Consider the following 25,252-nt stretch of genomic DNA (forward strand, 5'->3'; position numbering starts at 1 on the left):
TTATCACCATCCTTCTAGAAATCTGGGAAAGCTCCTATGTCTCTAGGTATTGAGATAAAAATGTAGGAAGAGGAAGAAAATAAATTTTTATTGGTAAATAACTATAATCCCTTAAAATGGATTTGAGAGTTAATTAACACTCAGACCACCATCTCCAGAGAGACAAAGAAAGGAGGAGACTGGATTAGGAGGCAAGAGAACCTAGTTTTACTCTGAACTCACCACCTTCCAGACATGTCACCGTCCCCTCTCTCTGGACATAAATATCCTCCTCTGTGCAGTTTGGGTTTGTGGAATCAACGACTGCTCAGGCCTCTTTCTAACATCCAAAAACCCAACAACCCAAGGAGGTGAACACTCCACGTTGAAATGTTCCTGGCACTGAAGTGAATCATTCCCCCTGGGAGGCTGGATTTCCTCAGTCCCTTTATAGGCAGATGTATTCAATGGGATCAAACAATGAAGGGGACCCAGGACTCTTTAAGACAGGGCCTCCAAGCTCGGCAGGAGACAAGGTTAAAGAGGGCCCAGGCAGAAGAGAATCCAAAACTGCTTGGAGCACGTTATCACAATTTTAACTGCTTCCTTCCTTAAAAAGGAGACTCCCTTGCTAGCATTTACCTTTGAGCTGTTTACGACCTTTAGCCAAATCATTCATCCATTTCAGGACTTCAGGATTAGAGGTCTTGTCACCATGGGAAGGCTGCGAGGGAGGGGGAAATGGGGGTAGAAGGAGGGAAAGGGAGGGAGGGAGGGAAAAAAAAGAGAGAAAAGGAAAAAAAAAAAAACAAAAAAACAAATGTTAAGCAGCTGAAGCACACAAAGATAGTTCAGGAACATATATAAAGCTGGGAGGGAACTTCAGGCAAGCTATCTCCAGCAGATGAAGTTGCATCTGAGAAGCAGAGCAAACATTCCTGACTTCCTCCACTCTTTCATCCTTGCCATGAACCTTGTTTCTAAACATGCCTGGTCACCCAGCATTTTTACATAGTCCTCACCATGCCAGTGCCCCATAAAGTCTACCTCTCAATCACCTTGTGGGCTACCCACACCTGACACCCCACGGCCAGGTCATTCTTTATATCAACTTAGAGGGCTGCTGCTGCTGCTGCTGCTAAGTCACTTCAGTCGTGTTTGACTCTGTGCCACCCCATAGACGGCAGCCCACCAAGCTCTCCTGTCCCTGGGATTCTCCAGGCAAGAACACTGAAGTGGGTCGCCATTTCCTCCTCCAATGCATGAAAGTGAAAAGTGAAAGTGAAGTCACTCAGTTGTGTCCGGCCCTCAGCGACCCCAAGGACTGCAGCCTTCCAGGCTCCTCCGTCCATGGGATTTTCCAGGCAAGAGTACTGGAGTGGGGTGCCATTGCCTTGCCTCTGTTCATGGTTTATGACCACACCTGTCTAGGGAATACTACAAACTGGAAGCTTTAGCTCCTACCAGTCACAAGCTCCAAGCTGAAGAAAGGAGACCCCAGGATCTCTAAAACTTTGTAAGTCTGAGAAGTCAGTATTTATGGAAGAATCCTCATCCTCAGATTTCAACTCCTCACTGTTTATAGACTTACTATCCAGATGGAGTAGCATTAAAGTAAAGATTAACCATATGAGTGTGGACTTGGGCAAATTATTTAGCCTCCCCATGCCCCAATTTCATCTATCAAATGAGGATTTAATAGCATCTTTTTCATAAGGTTTCTATTAGGGATAAATCAGTGAATATGCATGAAACATGATGAGTCTGAAACATGATGAATATGCATGAAAAAAGTCCCAGGCACATGCTAAACACTATCAGTGTGTTAGCTAGAATTTAAAATAGTATTATTGCTATCTTTACTGGGATACCATACTAGGATAGTATGTCCTCACTAGTAACTAATCACACTTGGATGTGGCAATAAGAATATAGCTTTAATTTTAGAAGAATATGACTCTATTCATACAAATCATTTATCTTGAGTTCTGGATTTCTTTTCAGAGTATAAAAGTGAATTTTCTATAGAAAAGAGAAACCAGGAGAGAAGAACAGCAAATATACCCACTCTGGTAACATAAACACAGGCTCAAGAAAATGAGTGGTTACTTTGAACTGGGGATATATTAATACAAAGAGCTATATAGGCATGCTCAAGAAGACATCATAAACACTGTCATAATAGCCAGAAATGTGTGCAATGTTAGTGACAAGACTGGCGGCTCTGCTGTGATTAAGAATCTATTAAATCCATCTAACATCAGCAAGTTGTTGGTGAGACAGAGAGACATGGGGAGAAGACCGTGTTCCTCTCAAGTCTGAAGAAAGAAACAGTACTCGTGTAAGAGGATCATCAAATGTACACGGGATTAGATGTTTTAATTGTGAAACACAAAACATGGTTCTGTCACTTCTATAGAGATGCAAAATCCATAAAGTTTAAAATCAAGATGCAAAATAACACTGAGGAAGATTCCCCTCCCCCCGCCTTCATGGAAGTCCAGTGATTTTTTTTCCCTACAGGAGCCCAGAAGGGAGACTCTGGTTTCCAGGAGGGAAGCCCTGGTTTCAGGACCACGGACAGCGACACAGGGACACACCTCCAACGGCTGCTCCTGGTCCTACCCACGGTCTGCTAGAACGACCCCCTGATACAATGTGGAGTACTCTGGCTGTGCCTAACAGTCTGGTTATGTGAACAGTCAATATTTTACACTTGGTTTCTCAAAATCCTCACAGAAATCTCCACATGGATCTGAAAACACATCCTGTTCTCTGGAACACACCTTTTTCACTGGATATGCTCCACACAGTTAATGCACTCTTTTTGAAATACTGTTAAAAACAAAAATCTAGGACCCTAAGCCAAGGACCACCAAAGAAGTAAACCTACAGTACTGCAAACAGGACTTAGTAGAAATTTAAGGCCAAATTTTCTGACAAAATATCTGAAAGCCTAAAATCATTTTCTGAAATGAATTTTGTATTCCCCTACTCCTGGAAGAGCTTTCAAAAAAGGTTAAATCAAGCTGAGAAGGATGGCAGCTCTCCTACCACATGGAAAGTTTTCACACACAAGCTGTGGATCTTCAAGCCTTCTAACTTCTGGGCTGAAATATTTCAGTTTAATAGGCCCCAAGGGCCATATACCACAACCTTAGTGCAGATGTTGTTCAATGCGATTTAAATGGGGCTCCTGAGTCACATAACTGAGGGTGTGGCTGGACCAGACTTTTGATTTGCCGAACGTGCTAGTGGTAAAGAACCCGCCTATTTATGCAGGAGAGCTAAGAGGTTGGGTTCAGTCCCCGGGTCGGGAAGATCCTTTGGAGAAGGGCATGGTAATTCACTCCAATATTCTTGCCTGGAGAATGCCATGGACAGAGAAGCCTAGCAGGCTACAGTTCAGAGCATCACAAAGAGTTGGACGTGACTGAAGTGACTTAGCACACACACATGCAAAGACAATTCAAAAGACATCTTACAAAGATTTACAGATCAGGAACGAAAGGACCCATGTTACTGTCTTAGTTGTGATTAATTCTTTGCTGTGTGAACCCAGAGAAGTTACTTCCCTTCTCTGAGCCTCAGTTTCTTCAGTGGTCAAACAAGAGAAAACTAACAAATCCTTTCTAATTCTAACATTCTCTAATTCTATTGAAAGTGGACATCTGGCTGAAACAGGTTTTTTCTAGGTCCATGAGTCTAACAATAGTTAAATGTAAAACTGTAAAAGTATAGGAAATAAACACAGCTCTGGACAGGAAGTGAAATAGTTGTATTCAACACCACAGGAAGGATGTACATTGTATCAGGGCATCAGACTAGCATGGAGGGTCAGCAGGAACTTGGATTCAAAAATTAGCAGCAGGTGCTATTAATTCCACAGTCAGGCTGCCAGGAAGGAAAGCCATACAGACAGCAACCAATTCAAGTCCAGTGACATGTCAAACCTCTAACCACAGCCTGGCATCCAGACAGGAAGGGTGCGGGGAAGCCCTGTTTCCTGAGACACTGAAGGTCTGATTACATCAAAGACTTTCACACACAGAGAAGTCGTGACCATGAAGACTTCTTTCACTGCCCCCAAATCCATCAATCTGCATGTTTAAATGTGTAGGCAAGTGTCTGCTTTGGCCCTAAAGTTTCTCCAGACAAAGGCAGGAGGTGCCACGCGAAATTCTTTTCTAAAATAGCCAACTGCCGGGTGACCTGTTATATATACAGACTCTCCACAATCTAGAGTCTGTAGCTGCAGGCAGAAAAATCTAGTGGAAAATTAAGGTCTATAATTTTCCTTTATTCTTCAACAAGGCAGAGGTTGCCATGGGATAGCCTGTTCAAGTATCACTCAAACAGACGAAAAAGTTAGTAATATCTAGGACCACTTACTTCCCTGGTGCTAAAACTGTAAGAAGCAATACATATGGACTCCCTCATTTAATACAAACCTAAGAAGTCACTATTAACTCCACTGTTCAGATGGATAGAATGAGACTCAGGAACATAAAGTAACAAGACCCAGGTCGCAGAGTTCATAAGTGGGTGTGCTTGGATTCAAATCCAGATCAGTCTGATTCAAGAACTGCCAGGTAAGAACTATAACAGGCCCCTGGGGATGGAGGCCCTAGCTGCTTTGCTACAGTTTCTAGTACGAGGGCATTGCAGATCCAGCAACACTCCAGCAGCAGACAAGGAAAATCAGCTCCTCTCAGGGTATCTGAAGTTTTCAAAATGCGGACACTTTAAGAATTTTATTCCACTCTTACATTGTAAAAGCGACTCATCTTTAACCACCCCAAGCCTGAGGTGCTAGAACATAACTACCTTAAAAAGGCTGTAAGTCCTTTCTGGGCCTCCTGTTCCTTATCTGTGAAATAAAGCCTGTACTTACAATGTGCACAGCACCCTCTTACTACATGAAAGACCATCAGCAGCTGTGGCTGCCTGACCTCAAGGAAGAGAAGAGTCTTCAGCACCCTGACTGAAGTTGTCTTGAAAGATAATCTGATTTTTCTTTTCCATCCATTTTGCAAAGCTAAAATTTACTCCTTACAACCCCTCTTTTAGTCAATTTGCAGCCACTGTGGGAAACACAGGACAGGAAGAATAGGACAAAGAAATATTATTCTTAGCTCCCTCCCGAGAACTTACCCACACCTCAGGAACCAGCAGATTGCCTCTGGACCAACTGCCCAGTGAGCCTTTAAATATTTTAAGATGTATGAGACCTTATCCCCTCTTCTCTTTTATTCTAATAAGCTGTTCTGGGCCCTTTGCCAAAAACCCAATATCTTTGTGCAATTCTACATGGATACAATTTTTCTCTAGGCCATGATCACCACTACAGACAATAAATAAAACAGCATTGGGATATCAGGACACTTAGCTCTATCGCTTCTTATGTAAGAAAAGTTCATAGTTGCAACACTGTCAGTTCAGTTCAGTTCAGTCGCTCAGTCGTGTCCAACTCTTTGCGACCCCATGAATCGCAGCACGCCAGGCCTCCCTGTCCATCACCAACTCCCGGAGTTCACTCAGACTCACGTCCATCGAGTCGGTGATGCCATCCAGCCATCTCATCCTCTGTTGTCCCCTTCTCCTCCTGCCCCCAATCCCTCCCAGCATCAGAGTCTTTGCCAATGAGTCAACTCTTTGCATGAGGTGGCCAAAGTATTGGAATTTCAGCTTTAGCATCATTCCTTCCAAAGAAATCCCAGGGCTGATCCCAGGGCTTCAAAATGGACTGGTTGGATCTCCTTGCAGTCCAAGGGACTCTCAAGAGTCTTCTCCAACATCACAGTTCAAAAGCATCAATTCTTCAGCACTCAGCCTTCTTCACAGTCCAAATCTCACATCCATACATGACCACTGGAAAAACCATAGCCTTGACTAGACGGACCTTTGTTGGCAAAGTAATGTCTCTGCTTCTAAATATGCTATCTAGGTTGGTCATAACTTTTCTTCCAAGGAGTAAGCATCTTTTAATTTCATGGCTGCAGTCACCATCTGCAGTGATTTTGGAGCCCAAAAAAAGAAAGTCTGACATGTTTCCACTGTTTCCCCATCTATTTCCCATGAAGTGATGGGACCAGATGCCATGATCTTCATTTTCTGAATGTTGAGCTTTAAGCCAACTTTTTCACTCTCCTCTTCCACTTTCATCAAGAGGCTTTTTAGTTCCTCTTCACTTTCTGCCATAAGGGTGCTGTCATCTGCATATCTGAAGTTATTGATATTTCTCCCGGCAATCTTGATTCCAGCTTGTGCTTCTTCCAGCCCAGCGTTTCTCATGATGTACTCTGCATATAAGTTAAATAAGCAGGGTGACAATATACAGACTTGATGTACTCCCTTTCCTATTTGGAACCAGTCTGTTGTTCCATGTCCAGTTCTAACTGTTGCTTCCTGACCTGCATATAGGTTTCTCAAGAGGCAGGTCAGGTGGTCTGGTATTCCCATCTCTTTCAGAATTTTCCACAGTTTATTGTGATCCACACAGTCAAAGGCTTTGGCATAGTCAGTTAAGCAGAAATAGATGTTTTTCTGGAACTCTCTTGCTTTTTCGATGATCCAGTGGATGTTGGTAATTTGATCTCTGGTTCCTCTGCCTTTTCTAAAACCAGCTTGAACATCCGGAAGTTCACGGTTCACGTATTGCTGAAGCCTTGCTTGGAGAATTTTGAGCATTACTTCACTAACGTGTAAGATGAGTGCAATTGTGTGGTAGTTTGAGCATTATTTGGCATTACCCTTCTTTGGGATTGGAATGAAAACTGACCTTTTCCAGTCCTGTGGCCACTGCTGAGCTTTCCAAATTTGCTGGCATATTGAGTGCAGCACTTTCACAGCATCATCTTTCAGGATTTGAAAGAGCTCAACTGGAATTCCATCACCTCCACTAGCTTTGCTCATAGTGATGCTTTCTAAGGCCCACTTGACTTCACATTCTAGGATGTCTGGCTCTAGGTGAGTGATCACACCATCATGATTATCTAGGTCAGGAAGATCTTTTTTGTACAGTTCTTCTGTGTATTCTTGCCACCTCTTCTTAATATCTTCTGCTTCTGTTAGGTCCATACCATTTCTGTCCTATATCAAGCCCATCTTTGCATGAAATGTTCCCTTAGTATCTCTAATTTTCTTGAAGAGATCTCTAGTCTTTCCTATTCTGTTGTTTGGCTGGTGTCTCTCTAAGAGAAAGGATGAGATCAGGGTTTGTCCTTAAGAGTGGCCTGAATAGACATCACTTGATAGGTGCTCATCCATCAACCAGAAAGTACTTTATTGTCAAAGAAAACTCTCCCTCATTCTGTTCCACAATTAGAGATTCCATCCTTTGTGCCCTTAATAGGTTCTTGGGTTGTGCTGTGGTTAGTCACTCAGCATGTCCAGCTCTTTATGACCCTATGAACTGTAGCCCACCAGGTTCCTCTATCCATGGGATTCTCCAGGCAAGAATACTGGAATGGGTTGCCATGCCCTTCTCCAGAGGATTTTCCCAACCCAGAGATTGAACCCAGGTCTCCCGCATGGCAGGAGCGTTCTTTACCATCTGAGCCACCAGGTATGCCTAAGAATACTGGAGTGGGTAGCTCATCCCTTCTCCAGGGGATCTTCCTGACCCAGAAATCAAACCAGAGTCTCCTGCATTGCAGGCAGATTCTTTACCAGTTGAGCTACCAGGGAAGCCCTAATAGGTTCTTATCAAAATGCAAATGACTCCATGTTGGATCTGCTTTCTTACCCCAAACGCAAATGAGAAAAAGTTAAAGAACAAATAAAACCATAATTCAAAATCTTTCCAAATTTAAGTCCTGGGATTGATAGTAAGGTTCCTCAAGAAAAAAAACAAAAAAGAGAAATCAATAATTAAATCAGTTTGTAAATAAGAGTTTCAATTTGTTGCTAGAAATCATCTTAGCAGAGATCAGTTGACAGACCCAGAAGGGACTCCACTTATGATGAGTCCTGGGCTGGCCGAGGGGAACCGAGCTGTCCCCAGGCACAGAGATGTACTCAAAAAGGAAGGACAGAAAAGCCCATACACCTCTGACACAGTCCACTCATTTCAAATCACAGGGGCCTTACCCGGTACTTCTTTTCTTGTTCAAATTTTTCTTCAAATTTCCTAATTTTCCGCTTGAGGCTCTGGATGTGCTTGGTGAGCTGGGTAATGGTCTGGGGCTCCTTGCCATCACCACAGCTGCACCGGGAAGAACTGCGGAGCCTGGAACGATCCAGGGAGGGAGAGAGTCATTAAGAACACTATCGCGTATAAAACAAATAACTAATACGGTCCTGCTGTACAGCATAGGGAATCCTACTTAATACTGTATAATGGCCTATATGGGAAAAGAATCTAAAAAGAGTGGATACACGTGTATGTATAACTGACTCACTTTACTGTACATCTGAAACTAACACAACTTTGTAAATCAACTATACTCCAAGAAAATGTTTTTTAAAAGATATAACTTAAAACAATTATGGCTGGTTCACCTTGTTAAACAGCAGAAATTAATACAATATTGTAAAGCAATATTCTTCCTATTAAAAAACAAATTAAAAGAACAAAACAATGGTCTTCCAGTAAACACTGCTGCTTGTCTACAAACCCAGCTTTCTGGATTATCAGAGTTCAGAGGCCAGTTCCTCATTTGATGAGGCTTCTATGGTAGCATCTGCTGGGTATTGGAGACCCCTGATTCACAGAACTCTGTTATAGGCAAATGTTATCAAGGACTTTTGTCTACAAAGGTCAGAGTATTAGTCTAGGAAATGCATTTCATAAATCTTGGAGGACGCCAACTTCAGACTAATGAGACAGCGTTATCCTCAATAAATGGCATGCATGCATGCTTGTGCTCAGTCCTTTGCAGCCCCAAGGACTGTACCCCATTCAGGCTCCTCTGTCCATGGGATTTTCCAGGCAAGAATACTGGAGTGGATTGCCGTTTCCTTTTCCAGGGGATCTTCCTGATTCAGGGATCAAACTTACATCTCCTGCGTTGGCAGGTGGATTCTTTACATCTGAGTCATCAGGGATTGAGCCCAGACTAACAATATTTTCAAAAAGGATTCAGATGAGTAGTTTTCTTGATATAATAGAGCCTTTATGAATCATAAAAGAAATGGATTCCCTCTCTAGAAAATATGTTTATTTTCTCACCTAACATACTTTAAAATAGTAATAATTCACTAACTCCCTCAAGTTCATCAGTAGACAGTCCATGGAACAAGGTCTGGATAAATTCATGAGTGACAGCAGGAGGTATTAAAGAGAATGTAGGAATCCCAGCACATACATTTAGTCAAGGGAAGACTCATTTTAACTATGCATCAAAACTACTAATGGAACTTAAAAAAAACACACATAGTTTCACTTTATTCTTTGAGGGGGAGCTATTATAAGCTACCACTTTTCAAGAATCTAAGAAGAAATTGAGATGAACGACTTGCCAAGCATTGCCACAATCCATCCATTGAGGCCACTCCTGGACACAGAAATAATACTTTAGTGAGCTCACCAAGAATGGCATTTCTGGTATTTACATATGCACATTTCTTAGGATTCTGGTCATTTCATAAAAAACATTCAAACCTGTGAGCCATAGGGCAGCTTGTGTCTTGAGACCATTTCCTTCTGACACAAGAAAGCTTCAAACGGCATTCTTAACTCGAAAGCACACTGATTTTTTGCCATGTATGGTTCAGGGCCCGCAGCTGCTTTTGGTAGGCATGCTTGCTCTATTTTGGACACACACTTTACTGTAGTTTATAAATGGAGTATTTAAAAACTGTATGAAGTGAAGATAAGAACAAGATTTTTTTACATCATAAACTGCTGAGTGCTGGGTGGAGAAGGGGCTGATTCGGGGTCCAAGTTGAATCTCTGGCTTTGGCTGAAGATGGAGCATCGTGGTGACAGCAGTGGGTTGTCGCCGTCGGTGATGTGATAGAGCAGCCTGCTAGTCTCAACAGACTGCATGTCTTCTGGTGTGCTGTCTGCCTCATTCTGCCCATCTTTGTGCACAGGCGCAGGGTCTGAGGAAATAAGATAAATCATCGCATCTCAGAAGCCACAGAGGGCTTGAGACTGTCATGTTCCTAAACAAAGATCATCAACATTCACTGTAATGTCTCGCCTTTTTGTCATCTCTTCCTTTTGGGGATATGAAGGCCTTTCAAAATACTGTCATGCTTGTTCTCACAGAACCTGGACAGAAAATATTACAAGGCCAACACACACCAAAAATGGAAACACAGATTATTTCAGTCCAAATTACAGCATCAGCATAGCCCAAAACTACAAAAATCCTCTCTTTATTTCATATTATTTGCATATGTCAGAGAGTATATTATAAAATGTTAGAGTGAAAAAGAGAAAACAATTACATGGAACTGGAGCAAAAGATGAGGGAGAACAGTTATAACAACTGCCAGCGAAGGAAGGCAGAGGAGCCGGAGGGGAGGAAGAGAAAAGAGAAAACAAAACAAGAATAGAGGGGTGCAGAGTCCCCAGACAGAAAATTACTCAGCACTCCTTAAACATGATGGAGAACTCTGCTTATGTACATGAAATGATGCTCAGAATATGCTAATGAGAAAACCACACATTTCAGCTCAAGATGGTACCCATTTCTGTGTACAAATAAACACACTAAATGATCAGAGAAGCTACATAGCAACCACAAAGCATGGTGAGATTAGAAGTGATTCTGGTCCTTCTCTAAAATTTGACATACCATTTTATTTGGGACAAAAACCAAAAACAAAACCTGCTCTAAACCCTCTCCTGGGTGAGGCAATCTCTCTGCCTGAATTTTGTGATCATTCCCCTTTTAAATAAGCTCTTTATCTCCCCGACCAGGGTCAGTCCAGAGAGGGAGGGCACCCCCATGCTACCCAGGTGAGGGGAGGGGGATGGGGGATGGGGAACGGGGGGCTGAGTTAAGTCTTCCATCCTAAGGTGCTATACAGAGCTACTCAAAAACATGCCAGAGCCTTCTCGATTTTGCCCAGCAAACAGGTTAGAACAACCCGAGGCATTCTCCTATTCTGACTTTCCTAAAGAAAGAGGAAAAACACAGCCTTTCTGGGTGAATAAGTGAATCTGAAAACACTGACAATTCACTTTTCCAAAACAAACGTTTATCACAATTTAGTACTGGATGAATCTTAGCCAGCTTTAGAATGAATGGCTCATGTTCTCTAGAGCTTGAAATGCAATTTGCTTTGTGCAACAAAGGTTGGATTAGGTCCTTGTATGTTTCAGGCAGCTTCTCCTCTGTTTGGCTGTAGGCTGGGCGGGTGGACAATGCCTCCTGTGGGGCCTCTGAGGCTTGCCAACAGCACTTGTCAGTGCCTGAGGCTGGTCAGAAATGGATGGGGTGAGGGCTGGGGAGAAGTTGGAGTCGGATGAATGCCAAAGCCAGGCCCACAGGCAGTGTGACTAACACAACTCACCACAGGCAACACCCTTGCTAAGAATAATTTAGCCAGAAAACACTGCCATTTGGAGGGAGCCCCTAGGAGTAACATGGATGACAGCATATACTACAATGACCTTCGACATCCACCAAAGAGTGTCTGAGTACCTCACCAAACCCTCTTCTTAAACCGTTAGACTAAGAAGAAATTCATTGTATTCATGTTACCTATTTCTGGGTAGTATCATTTGGTATTAACGATGAGGAAGAGAAAGATCTTTATCAAGTACCTGGGACCAGCACATCTTTTGCTGAAATGGAAAGGATCTCTGCCTTTAGCTCAGCTGTGGGGCCAGGGTAAAAACTAAGAGGCCAGGAGCCTCTTGGTGGTGCTTTACAATGAATGGGGGCACTTGAGGTCCTAGGCATATGACTAACGTGGGGGTGAACAAAGAGCTCAGCCTCTGAAACTCACTGAGACCTAAGACGTGACTTCGGAGAACCACAGGCCACTGTGAATGGCTTGCTTTGAACTGTGCTGCAATTGTAACTGTAAATCTCCATATAAGCGGCATCTGTTTTTTGTGGCATTTTTTGTGCCATTAACATCACAACCTCTCTTCCCCGCAGATCACCACTGAAGGAGGTGGTGGGCCCGAAAGATCCCAATGTGACCAGCTGAAAAGCGACAGTCAGAAACTGGTGATCGGGTAGCACCTGAGCTCTCTGTCTAAGCATCTAAGTTGAGAAGCATCTTAATTGAACCTGTGCGCACAAGCCTATTGGAGACAGGGTATTGAGCTCCTTGCTCAGAAGAACCCAGGGTCGCCTTAGTGCCAACCAGCATTGCCGCCATCCTGGGAACACAGCCCAGGCCTCCACTTGCAGACACGGCTCCCCAACAGGGAGAAGCTTACGGCAATATTAAAATTGAGTGGCTTCTGATGGGACCCCGGGAACATGCTTTCCAAAGGAAGGGGCAGCTCGCCAAGGTCCACACTGTGATGCAGTATGGTTCAGAGGGAGGGTCTGGAAACCAGGAGTGTGGGGCGCTCATACTTTCTGGTGGAGCTCCAGTGTGTTCACTGATTTCTCTCCACATCCTTGTTTAGATCATCTGACAGGGCTGTGATAGAAAAGTCAAAGGAGATCCGTTGTACGACATCACACCTATACTTAACAATAGTGTATCACTGACACTTAAAATGCACATAATCTCAACATTATGTGCATTAGCTCAATAATTTTTTTCCTTGCGTGTTCTAAAATTTCTGTAATGAATACATCTTAATTGTATAGGAAGAAAAAAAAAACAATAAAAGTTAATATAAAAATTTGGGGAAAAAAAGGATACCTGAGAAGGGAAGTAAGAAACAACCCCCACAAACAGAGCAAGAGAGAAGAAAGATTGTGAGTTTGAATCCCAGGTCCTCCACCTGTTAAGAGGCACTTCAGAAAAAAGTGAACATTTAAAAACCTCAGTTTCTTCATCTGTAAAATGGGGAGAATAACAGTGGGCACCTCTCAAGACTAAGTGAGGATGAAAAGAAAAAAAACTGTACCCCCCACAAAATGCTTGCCATATCCACATAAACCTATTTTTAATATATATGTATATATTTATGTGTGTATATATGTTTATGTTATACATATAATCTTAATTTCTTTTTTACTGAAATATAGTTGATTTAAAAGGTTATGTTAGTTGTTAACCCAAGCTACAAAAAGAATTAAATGTAAACAAAGGAGAAAGCAAAAAGGAAAACCATCACTAAGAGCATGTTTAAAATTCCCTGAAAAGGAATTAACAATTAGTTAATTGTTAACTATTAGGGTTAACAATTAGTTCATTTGGTACCTACTTTCTTTTCAACAGCTGTTTGCTTCTGATAAGATTTCATGGTCTCCTATAATTAGTTTGAATCATTCTTTTCTAAATGTATGCTATATTAACAGTTGTTTTTTCATTTTGCACCAGAATTATTCAAGGAAAAATTTTTAATAAGCTGATTAACTTTAGGTTTGTTTCATGTTTATTTGAGGCCCTTTTGCTGTCTTCTCTTTATGTTATATTAAAAAAAAAAAAAAGGTTATGTTAGTTTCAGGTGTATAGCAGTGATTCAATTATTCTTTTTCAGATTCTTCCCATACAGTTTATTACGAAATATTGAGTACAGTTCCCTGTGTTATACAGTAGGTCCTTGATGTTTATCTATTTTATATACAGTATTATGTACATAATACTGTATATAAAATACTATATATATATACTCCTAAATTCCTAATTTATCCCTTTCCCTCATTATATATGATTATATATTATATATAATCTTAATTACAATCTATAAATTTTTAAAAATATCAGCTTCATCTTAGGCAATGAGGGCCAAGAAATCATGAATTTGACGTGCTAGTTACATTTCTTCAACTAATACACATTAAAATAAATTCCTATTAAAACACTGTTCACCCATGCATCCTTTGAATAGCATATTTGGCAAAACATGGACATGAGGCAAAGAAACTGCTAAATGTGGTTAACCCTGAGAACCATCATTTTTTAACAATTAGCAAAATAAGGAATTTGAATATGATCCTCTCTTACTGAGCACCAGTTCCACAAAGCGTCCTTACAGGGTTAATGTGGGAAATGAGAGCCAGCACATCCTCGACATATTGTACCTCCTGCCACTTCTTATGTGTAAATAAGAATAATAATCATATCTAATAGTTATGCAGTGACTCACTATGTCCTCAAACTTCCAGTTAGAGTTTCTGCAAGGATTTAATCTTCAAAATAACCACACGAGGCTGGCAGTACTGTGATCTTCATTTTACATTCAGGAGGGAAGGTGGTATGACTCCAGTCGGGGTCAGGGACTCTGACCAATGCCTGAGGCAGAAGACTCCACGTCTCTGACCCTGCAGGCCAGGGAGAATTCCTGGCAGCCTGCTCTCTGAGCAGGAGGGGCCACAATGGAGACAAGTCATTATCATCAGGTGTGAAGACCAGAGCCCATTTCTGAGGTGGCTGCAACCCCAGGCAGGAACAGATGCTATTTACAGCTGTTACATGAATCAGATTTTAAAAATATATTTCTCCAATGTGAATTCTTAAGTGATTCAAATGTAAATCAACTATACTTCAATAAAAATTTTAATTATAAAGTAAATAAATAAAGTGATTTAAGATTTAAATAAATCCCTGTCTGTACCCACTTGAGACGGACTGCTGAGATCTGAGTCACAAATTAGACCTAGACTTGTGGATTCGTTAATTTGTGCTTCTGGGTTTGCCCATCCTCGTGGGCCCATATGTAACACTGAGATACATTGCAAAATGCCAAACATCAGCTTTCAATGGTGTTAAAAACTAAATAAGCCAGAAACATGTACACGATTCTAGTGAGGCTCAAGCATCAGAGTTCTTGGCCAGCCTCATCACAAAAAGGGCCACCAAAACACAACCAAGAAACAAACTCAAAACTTCTGATGGATACATAATGGATTCAGTTACAGAATGTGTTGAATTTAAATGGCTAAATACACTGAGAGCTTGAAGTCATCCCAAGAACTAAGACTAGGGAAACAGATGAGCTTATCTGCTCAGAGACCACTGAGAGGGAAGCAGTATTTCTAAGGTGAGGATGGTTGGGTAAAAGTAAGGACAGATGAAGATACATTCTGGATGAATGAAGCTGATAAGCTACCAAATGGCACAAGGTTGGCACTCCCAGCAGGATTTTATGTGCCAGCTTCTGTAGACAGTCACTGGAAACATCAGGGAGCTTACAGGGGTGAGGAATTTATCATGGTGAAAGCAAGGCTGGGCTCCAAGGCAAGCACCCTGCAGACCCCAAGGGGCAGTTCACCATCAAGGCTAAAAACATTGGCTACAGTTTCAGAAACACCTAGATCAAGTCGATTCTTTGGCAGATGTGTGACTTGGGATACATTATTCAATCCTTCTCAATCTCAGCTTCCCCATCTTTTTCAAGTGAAAATGACATCAGTGTCTACCTCACAAATGTTAGAAGGATTTTTAAAAACATAAGGACCCTCAAGTGCTTTGTATAGTGCCCAGGGAAGGGGGCATAATAACTCATCAATGACATAGAACTCATACATGACAGTTGGTGGTGGTATTTACAATGGTATCTTTGACCTAGTTAGGAAACTGAAGAGGTGAGCCAGAGGGGAAATGAGTTTGGTTCTGGATGCGCTGAGTTAGGAGGCACTTTCGATCATCCAGGGGGAGGTGGCCAGCAGGCCCTATACACACACAGGGAGGCACTCAGGAGACATATTCTAACTGGGTCTGACCTCAGTATGCACTTCACCATTTACACCGCGCTTCTGGAGTAGGGGGCGGGGTAGTGAGCATCATTTTTATTTTGAAGGAGCCAATTACTGACTTTAATTCCAATGAACCACCAGTAGATTTGGGCACTCCATCAGCTGAGCAATGAGAAATTCCAAAATCCTTCCTGAAAACCAGAAAATTACATTGATCAAGAAGCCTCAGCTCAGATCTAAATTTATTCCTTGCCTCTGCATTTTTGGTTGCAACTTCCTAGTTAAATTTCCATCAGTTAAAACTGAAAAGAAGAATACACCCCAATGTTCATTGCAGCACTGTTTATAATAGCCAGGAGATGAAAGCAAATATACTCCAATTAAAAATTAATTAAAAAAATTTTCCATCAGTAAATAGTAACCCACATTTTAGGTTTTTTAGTAGTTCTTAAGATAAATTTAATACTATCACTCCTGTTCCCTAGAGAATTATAGAAAGACAATTCTGGAATATTGTTTTCTTGAGTGACTGCTATTATATCTAACATATGCAACACTTTTTGCCAAGTACACTTAACGCTGAAGTACATAAATCTTCAGGGTACTGTCACCAATTACTTTAGAAATCCTATAACTTACCTGCACCCTGATAAGACACTTTTATAGTTCTTTTCAAGTATTTTCACTGTTTAAATGGTAAAAAATGAGGACTACACGACCTCCAGTTTAAAAAAGGTAGTACCAACAAAGGCCCAAGCAAAGGAAGAGCACACTGTCATTCTGCTAATGTGTTGTTTACGGTATCATTTTGGGAGGTATAAACACTTTGAACTCACCCAAATTTTTGGTATTAGAGTAATATTCAACAAATTTAAATGTCTAGATGAATTTCAATAAATATCTTAAATATGCTTTCATTGCACATGGTAACTGGCTTAGCAAAGGAAAGTACCCCAACTAGACTAAATGGAGACACAGGAAGACAAAGCCGTAAGGTAGTACCTGAGAAAAAGGAGCAGCCAGAAAGCTGTGGAGGAAGAAAAAGAAGAAAACCGAAGACACTATCTCTGGAAAAGGAAATGACAACCACTCTAGTATTCTTGTCTGGGAAATCCCATGGACAGAGGAGCCTGTGGGCTATAGTCCAGCCACAGGGTTGCAAAGACTCGGACACGACTCAGCACACACAGACACCATGCTGCCGGGGCGGGTGAGAAGGCAGGCAGGCAGGGCGACAAGGGCTGAGTTTACTCTGCAGTGGAAGTAAACGTCTAGCCTGAGGCAGCCTGAGGTCTTTGGATGTTAGTGACTTCTGCCGAACTCAGAACTGTGCTGCAGGCTACAGCAGCAGGGCCCACACTGAGGACAAGGTCAGACGGCCGGATCTCTGTCATGTTGAGAAACAGAAGAAGTCCATACTTTGCGTCGTTCTGGAGAGCACCTGAGGCAGGGATCATTCATATTTTTGGAAGCAGCTTCTATACAGCACCAAACCAAATATACAGTTTGGGGAGAAAAGAAGAAATGACCTTCTAGACAAGTCTAACCAAGGGACTCAATGAATGTTTTCACTTTCTTCTGATTATTCAAGATTTAACTTCGTCACCTATATGCATACTGTCAAAGAACCACTGAGAAATAATCAAGGGAAATGGCTGATGAACAGGGTCTAATCTCTGAAAACATCTTTTCCCTTCCATGTGTCACAGAAGTGGAGCCAAGTGCTCAGCTAAGCTGTGGGGGCAGGGGAGCGGGGAGGAGAAAGAGCAAATAACACCTGTGAGTATCCAAGATTCAGAAGCATCCTCCTGGTACATGGAGAAAGCTGGGTGCTGGAATGCTGATCATTTCTCAGCCTAGACAACTGTCCGCATCTTATAGCTGATTCCTGCACAACTGAACACCTCAATGCGACAGCAGATAAAAATCTGCAGTTAAGGCAGCAAGACCCATTTTCAAAAGAAGATTTTAATTAATGAGCCGATGTGCTTTGAAAAGCAAAAGGAAATTATATACAAGGCAAACAGGAAGACTACAGGAAGAAATCCCAACCTTCAAAGCAGACTGTATCTTCACTGGCTCATTCAATGTCAGTTATGAAAAATTAAGTCAAAAAAGTTGTACCTGCAGTTCCTCCACAGAGACACAGAAAAGTATGATTCTAGGGAACTGGAACAGACAGAAGAGGTTGTCCACCTTGGGTTTGGGGGTTGTTCAGAGCACTGTCAGACACTGACCATCTAGGAAAACTGTCTGATCTCTTCCAGACTATTCTTCAGAAGCATGAAAGAATGAACAAGCAGGAAGGAGGCTTTTAAAATGACTATAACATATGAGAAATGATGTGCAGGGGGAAAGGGGCATATGACAACTCTCTGTACCGTATGCTCAATTTTCTATAAACCTAAAACCTCTTAAAAATAAAATCTATTACTTAAAAACCTAACACATGTATAAGCGCACTGATTAAAAGTCTAGGCTCTGCAGTCAGAGTCCTAAGCTTGGTCTGAGATGCCACTTGTTCAGAGTTATTATGTCCTTGGCCAGATAAGCCTCTTCAAAACTCAGATTCTCTGTGAACAGTATAGTGAGGATAAATGGGACAAAAACATACAATCACCACAGTTCTTGGCCTGACTTTAAAATTGAACTTAATATTTTAAAAAAATAATTACCTGATGGTTCAGGCTGTGGGATTTTTATTTATAAGGCAGTTATAGAAATGGCTATCAGATAATTATATTGTCATCTATGAGTTTTGAGATCATTTTTAAAAATGCTTTATTTGAAAAACAAGGATTATTGTGAAGCTCCCTGTTTCAGAGACTATGAAGATGGTGATAAAAGCATCAGAGAAAATTCATTAACAGTAAAGATCTTTTCTAGCCAAGTTATGTCATAGGTGTAGCACAGGATAGATTTTATGGTAATGAATGTAGTTTCAACTTTAATAAGAGGTAATTATTCAACCATCAGCTCTTGATTCCCTTAAGCAAAAGGTATTTATGACAGATTAATGCTGTCATGGGAGAAGGAAATGGCAACCCACTCTAGTGTTCTTGCCTGGAGAATCCCAGGGAGGGGGGAGCCTGGTGGGCTGCCGTCTATGGGGTCACACAGAATCGGACATGACTGAAGTGACTTAGCAGTACCAATGCTGTCATAAATACCTTTTGCTTAAGGGAACTAGTACAATGTCAATCAAATGCAGGACTCGAGAGAGGACCCAGGGAATAAACAGTGCTAAATGTCATTTTCACACCTTGCAAGTCATCAGCAATTATAATAAAGCAGACATTTAAAGACAAATGCAAGCATTACCAACTGGAGGGAAGGCGATATAAGCTCTGAATGGCCAGCTTTTTAAATAATGATCACTGACATTTATTGAGCATTTACCACGGGTGATATGCTAAAAACCTGATATGTATTATGCTATGTCATCCTCATAACAATCCTAAGAGGTAGATAGTATCCTTTTTCCCTTTTCAAAGAAAAGGAAGCTGAGGCACAGAGGTCAAATAACCTGTCCAAGATTACCCAACAAGCATATCAAGTTCTACGAAGAGCTATGTTTCTGAGCAAGACAGAGCCAATGAATATAATCCATTTGGGCTTTCAAGAAGTCTATGGCATGGTGTTCATATCAAAAGTTATTTAAAAACAAAACCAAATGATGATTGGGCTAAATGTTTTGTAATGGATAAAAAATTCACTTACTAATAGGCCCCAAAGAACAGAGTTGAACTAGTATCTTTATGAGAGGCATGTCAGTACTAATCCTTGCTGATGGATCCTGAATTAATCTTTTTCATATCTCAAAACCAACATAGAAGAAAAAATAGAGTCGTGAGTCTGAGTTTGCAGATGATGTTAGTATTTTTCAAAGAGTAAAATGCAAAGGAACCACAGAAGAAGCTCACAAACCAGGAGGAAGGTCCACAGTGGTAGATGACCCTCAGTGTGGGCCAGTGGGCAAAGCTAACCTGTTTACGCTTAACAGATGATCAGCAGTAAACTGTTAGTTTGGTAGAAAATGGGATTTTTGGAGCTTTTACAGACTATAAGATATGACAAAAAGGTCAAGAAAACAATGTACATTTCTAGGAAGAGTATGGAAAGCAATCCAACAACCATAATTATTTTTTGAATAGTTGATGAAACTCTCCCACTGCCTATATTTTTAGGTATTAATTCTTTTTTTATTTAGGTCATCATAGTTTCATGGGTAGTTGTGAGAAATTGTAGACATATCCCTTGTACACTTTGCCTAATTTCCCCCGATAGTATCATTTGGCAAAAGTATAGTACCTGTGCCCATATGCACAAATAAAATTCTACTATTTCATTTAATCTGGAAAACACTATGTGGGTCAGGTAAATACACTTGAGAAAGGCAAGGAGGTCCAGAGATGGTTAAGACCAGAGGCGCTGAAATGACCATAGGAACAGAGGGGCTGCAGTGGTTAATCAACTACAAATCTAGATGCTTTTATTCTAGCAAAACAGTCAGGGATGTACTTTAAAAATGACTTTAAAGCATATTCGTTATACAGTGTGTACCTAGGCTGCCTTTGGGCTCAACTTCAAATTTAAGAATATTAGAACTATGTGGACTTTATATTTAGGTAGCATGGCATCATGTGAAACACTCAGACCATGGAGTCTGATTGGGGAAATTTCCCCACTCCTCCCCTTTCCTCCCAGCACCCGCTACCACTCACTGCTGTGGGACCGTCTACGAGTTATATTCAGTCTCCAAGTTTATTTCCTCATCTTTCATCTGGGGATAATAATGCCTCCCTAGGTGGTTGTGGCGATAAAGTAAGAAAATTCATGCAACAATGCCTGGTGCAAAAGAAGAGGTCATTGTTAGCTGAGGTTGATATTATTCATTTAAAGACCTTCAAAGCAGAGCTTCTAAACTCTGGCACTCTTGACATTTTGGACCAGATGACAATTTGCTGGGGCAGTGCTGGGGTCGTGGCTTGTCTTATACATTGAAGATGTTCAGCAGGACCTCTGGACTCTACCCACTAGATGCCAGTGGCACCCACACTCCAGCTATGACACCAAAACAATATCCCCAGATGTTGCTGAATGTCCCAAAGGCAGGGGTCAGAGTGTGGGAGGGGGGTGAAAACCACTGTTTTAAAGGACCCAGCTTAGAATAAGAAGATGAAGAACGACTCTCTACAGTGATTGCCACTTTCTAGTTAAAGCACATCAGTGCTACACACTAAAAAACATGAAAATGTTCAAGAAGGATTTAGAAATAACACACAAACACAAACTCAGTGTATGAAGTTTCTGAAAGATATTAGGAGTTCTGGGCACTTCTGAGGTTGAGGTCTTGAAGACTCCCTCATACTGAACTTTCAAAGACTATTTCTGGGGGCTGCTGCCAGATAGGATGGAACATTATGTGGATAATCAGACCCACCTCGTGGCAGACCTGAGGTGCTCCCTGTTCCTGAAATCCAATTATAAACTTCACCTGCAGCAATAACAACTTCCATGGCACCCTTGCAGGAATACTGAGTTCCACAAAGTGTTCCCGACTCTCCCTGAACATCAGAATCATCAACAGGAGCTTGGCAAACATGGAGATTTTCAGGCCTCATCTCTACACTTTATTTTGTATCTTATGGTGGACAGCCCAGACAACTGTACATTTAATAAGCCCTGCCAAGTGAGAATGTCTAATCAAATAGACAGTGTCTTGAAATATGACAGAGAAGGTCAGGTTCTCTTTGACTCTGCCCCATTTCAACTCCAACATTAGGAAGAAACCTGCAGACCATGCAGGATTCTTTTGGGAATAATTACAGACTGTACCCGGATATGGGTTTCCCAGGTGGCGCAGTGGTCAAGAATCTGCCTGCCAATGCAGGAGACACCAGAGATGCAGGTTCAGTCTTTGTGCTGGGAAGACCCCCCTGGAGTAAGAAATGTCAACCAACTCCAGTATTCTTGCCTGGAAAATTCTATGGACAAAGGAGCCTGGCAGGCCACAGTCTATGGGGTCACAAAGAGTTGGATACGACTGAGCACCCAGCAGCAGAAGCAGCACCTAGATATACGACATGAGCATTGTCTAACAATCAACATTAGCAACAAGGTTCTTAGCCAAATGAAAATTTCAACTTGAAAATCAAGATTTTAGAATAAAATAGTTAATTATGTATTGCTTTGGAATTTCTTTTTGGCCAAGCATGCAAGATCTTAGTTCCTCAAGCAGGGATCAAACCTGTGTCTCTTGCAGTGAAAGCATGGAAGCTTAACCACTAGACCACCAGGGATGTCCCTGCAACTATTACTTCTAGTAATAAGTCTCCAGTGATAGCTTATACTAAAAACTCCATCACCTGTGCTCAAACAGAACAGGCATTACTATACGTAGTCATGTGGAACAATGCCAAACGGTCCTTCTACACATGTTGAAAATGATGAGAAGCTGAAAAGACAATCCTCATTCCATTTCCCAATCAATACCACCAGAACAGGAGCTTTTTAATGTCCAGTGGAAATGTCTGCTTCAACTGTTAAGAGGCTGTTGATTCAGTTAGAGGGATTTTGGGCCTTAGTACCATGTGGCTTTCCATCTCACATTATGCAGTTTGCAGCGCACAGGCAGGGTGACCAACTGTCCTGGATTGCCCGGAACTGAGGGTCCCCCAGTACGTGGGACTTTTAGTGCTAAAACTGGGGCAGTCGGTGACCCTCTGCACAGCCCTGGCGCTGCCCTGAAGCTGGCAACCACTCTGTCACTTTTTTCTAAACAGCGTTACCTCCCTCAGATCTGTCCCCATCCTGCCCATCTCGAGCTCCAGCTTGAGCACCTTTCTCCTCCTGAAGTAAACACACTGAGCCAACTGCTCACAGACCCTGCAAATCCATGTGGTCTGTAAGCTTCTTCCTGTTGATGAAACTAAGTCAAAGAGAACCTAAGAGAACCTGACCTTTTCGCTCTCATAATTTAAGATACTGCCCACTTAAATAGTGGCTTCCAGGACTTGAAAACGTTAATGAAATATAAAGACTCTAGGACTTCGAACCCTAGTGTCTAGTGATGAAGACTGAGAAACCCCAGGTATAAAAGCTTTCCTGGTAACTGTGATGTGCGGGAAGGTTCACTAATACTCTCCAGAACACAGTGCCCCTTCAGGGTGTCATAAAATCTGCTCTTGCTGCAAGTGCAGTTTGTAATTGTATTTCTAGAACAGGGAGCATCTCAGATATTTTGCTGGATGAGATGAATCTTTGTATTCTGTAAATTTGAGTTAAAACTCAATATTTTGATTTAAGGTCAAAGACATAAAGAATACAAAATTTTGTTCAGACTATCATTTCAGATAGCCCTCTGTAAATGTTAAACAACTTTAGGGAATTGTCTGGAGGCCCATGGATTAGGACTCCACGCTCTCACTGCTGAGGGCCCAAGCAACCCCTGGTCGGGGAAATAAAATCCCACAAGCCACGTGGTGCGGCCAAGAAAGTATATAAATTTAACTTTGATGTTTAAAATAAATAAACAACCTAAGTCATGCCTTAAATCAAATTTCAAGACTGAAACCAATATAAATCACAACGATTTATATTTGTGAATGTTTGATTTGCAAGGTTAATTAGTTGCCTATTACATCCAGATATTTCTATAAAAATCACTTGCTGGATTTTGTCCTTGTTATACCAAATATTAACATCAAGTATTACTAATCCAATATTTGCAGACATCTAAGGCTCAGGGCTAGATTCTAGACTTTAAGAGAAAAATATTATTTAAGTTTCCATAATCTTTGATAGACCTATGGCAAATGTGCTCATCGATGCTATAACACTATCATTGGGGCTTTAGGCATGCACGCTACAGTTTCCAGGAGTTCAGAGATCACTCCAGAAACCCAGTCATAGGCCCAGAGTGAAGAACTGCTGATCTAACATGAACATCAATTCCTCCCTTCTGAGTGACACGTGGACTAGAATATGTATAGCCTTCCTATAAGAGTGTGTCTTGGAAGCCAGTGAGACCAAACCACCCCATAAATTGAACTGTGAAAGCCTCTTTCAAATGCTCATCACTTTGGCAACATTCTTACCACATCAAGAGACTCCTTACTTCCCTGAAAACACCTAGTAAGCGATTTCTAGATGGTATCAAAGGGATTTTTAAAAAAATAAAATTAGAGAGAAGCATGTGCCACAGTCCAATACAGTGGCTGGGACTTCACCTTCCCTGCATCGATTCCCATGCAGTCGATTTAGCTAAACGAGACTCCTTATTCATAAGCTCTGCAAAGGCCAGAAACATCAAGATGGCAAGATGGATTTTATCTTTGCAAACTTGCAGGAGCTGTCCCTGCCCAGTGTGTGTATATGCACCCACAAGTAAACACACACACACACACACACACACACACGCCAACACACAGAGTGGAACTTTTCTGTTTCATACACTCTCTTGGAAGGACTGGAATATCTCAGATTCACCTACATTTTAGAAAATCCAACGTCCAGCCCACAAGGCTCCTCTGTAAGGAAGCTTCTGCCCGTTCCTGTTATTTGACACCTAAGACGGAATATGTTGATGGCTCCTTTATATGGGTGATCTCCACATAAATGCAGGGGTTGTGGTTTAGTCATTAAGTCCTTTCTGGCTCTTGGGACCCCATGGACTATAGCCCGCCACTATAATCCTCTGTCCATGGGATTTTCCAGGCAAGAATACTGGGGTGGGTTGCCATTTCTTACTCCAGGGGAGCTTCCCGACCTAGGGATGGAACCCTGGTCTCCTGCATTGCAGATAGATTCTTTACTGACTGAGCCAATCAGGGTACATATCTTTATTTAATAAAGAATGTATTAATAAGTTGATTCAAAATCCTCTCCATCAAGAGTGAGAAAATATAAAACTACTACCAACCTTTGGGAAAAATAAGATACATTTACACACACAAGTCATGATAAAATATATATATTATATACACACACACACACACACATACACATATCCAACATGCAACAAATATTATATTGAACGGTCCTTATCAGATACTTGTGAACATCAGATAATTCAAAAATTAACTGGTATTTGGCTTGGGACTTCTTTCTGTGTTTCTATGTTGCTTGTTTACAGAGAGTGGAATAGGAGGTTGGTGGAAGAAGAAGGGCATTGTCTAATCATTTGACTCAAATCCCTAATTGGCTCAGCATTGGCTCTTGACCAATTTTACTTGCATCTCATCCAAACACAATGGCTAACAGAGCTGAGGAGCTCACCACATAACAAGACAACCAATTGGCCACCTACATACACAGGGAAATAATTTATCACTTACAAGTAGGGTCACACTAGGCCTCAGTGTCCTTACTATGAACAGTATTATTTCACAGGTTTAAGGGTTTAAATCAATAACTATGAAGTTTACAACAGTGCTTGGGCATAGAAAGTCTTCAACAATAATAGTGGCTACTACTACTACTATTATTAGCCACTAATACATATTTAAACACTGAAGATGACTGTTTTGCCAACTTAGACCACG

General features: G+C 41.4%; 1 protein-coding gene across 10 annotated transcripts in view; it reads right to left on the bottom strand.

Moving 5' to 3' along the window:
• Positions 1 to 25,252, bottom strand: part of FAM13C (family with sequence similarity 13 member C) — a 286,605-nt gene that overhangs the window by 16,469 nt on the left and 244,884 nt on the right. For 8 of the 10 annotated variants that reach the window (XM_027531041.1, XM_027531040.1, XM_027531039.1 and 5 more), the window contains 3 exons: positions 9,816 to 10,026; positions 8,071 to 8,209; positions 622 to 703 (listed from right to left, as the gene is read on the bottom strand). In XM_027531041.1, coding sequence (XP_027386842.1) covers positions 622 to 703; positions 8,071 to 8,209; positions 9,816 to 10,026 — 432 coding nt within the window. The remainder of the gene's footprint in view (positions 1 to 621; positions 704 to 8,070; positions 8,210 to 9,815; positions 10,027 to 25,252) is intronic. The other 2 variants (XM_027531047.1, XM_027531046.1) reach the window with 1 other exon arrangement.

Source organism: Bos indicus x Bos taurus, chromosome 28 (assembly GCF_003369695.1).
Source record: "Bos indicus x Bos taurus breed Angus x Brahman F1 hybrid chromosome 28, Bos_hybrid_MaternalHap_v2.0, whole genome shotgun sequence".
In the NCBI taxonomy this organism is placed as follows: Eukaryota; Metazoa; Chordata; class Mammalia; order Artiodactyla; family Bovidae; genus Bos; species Bos indicus x Bos taurus.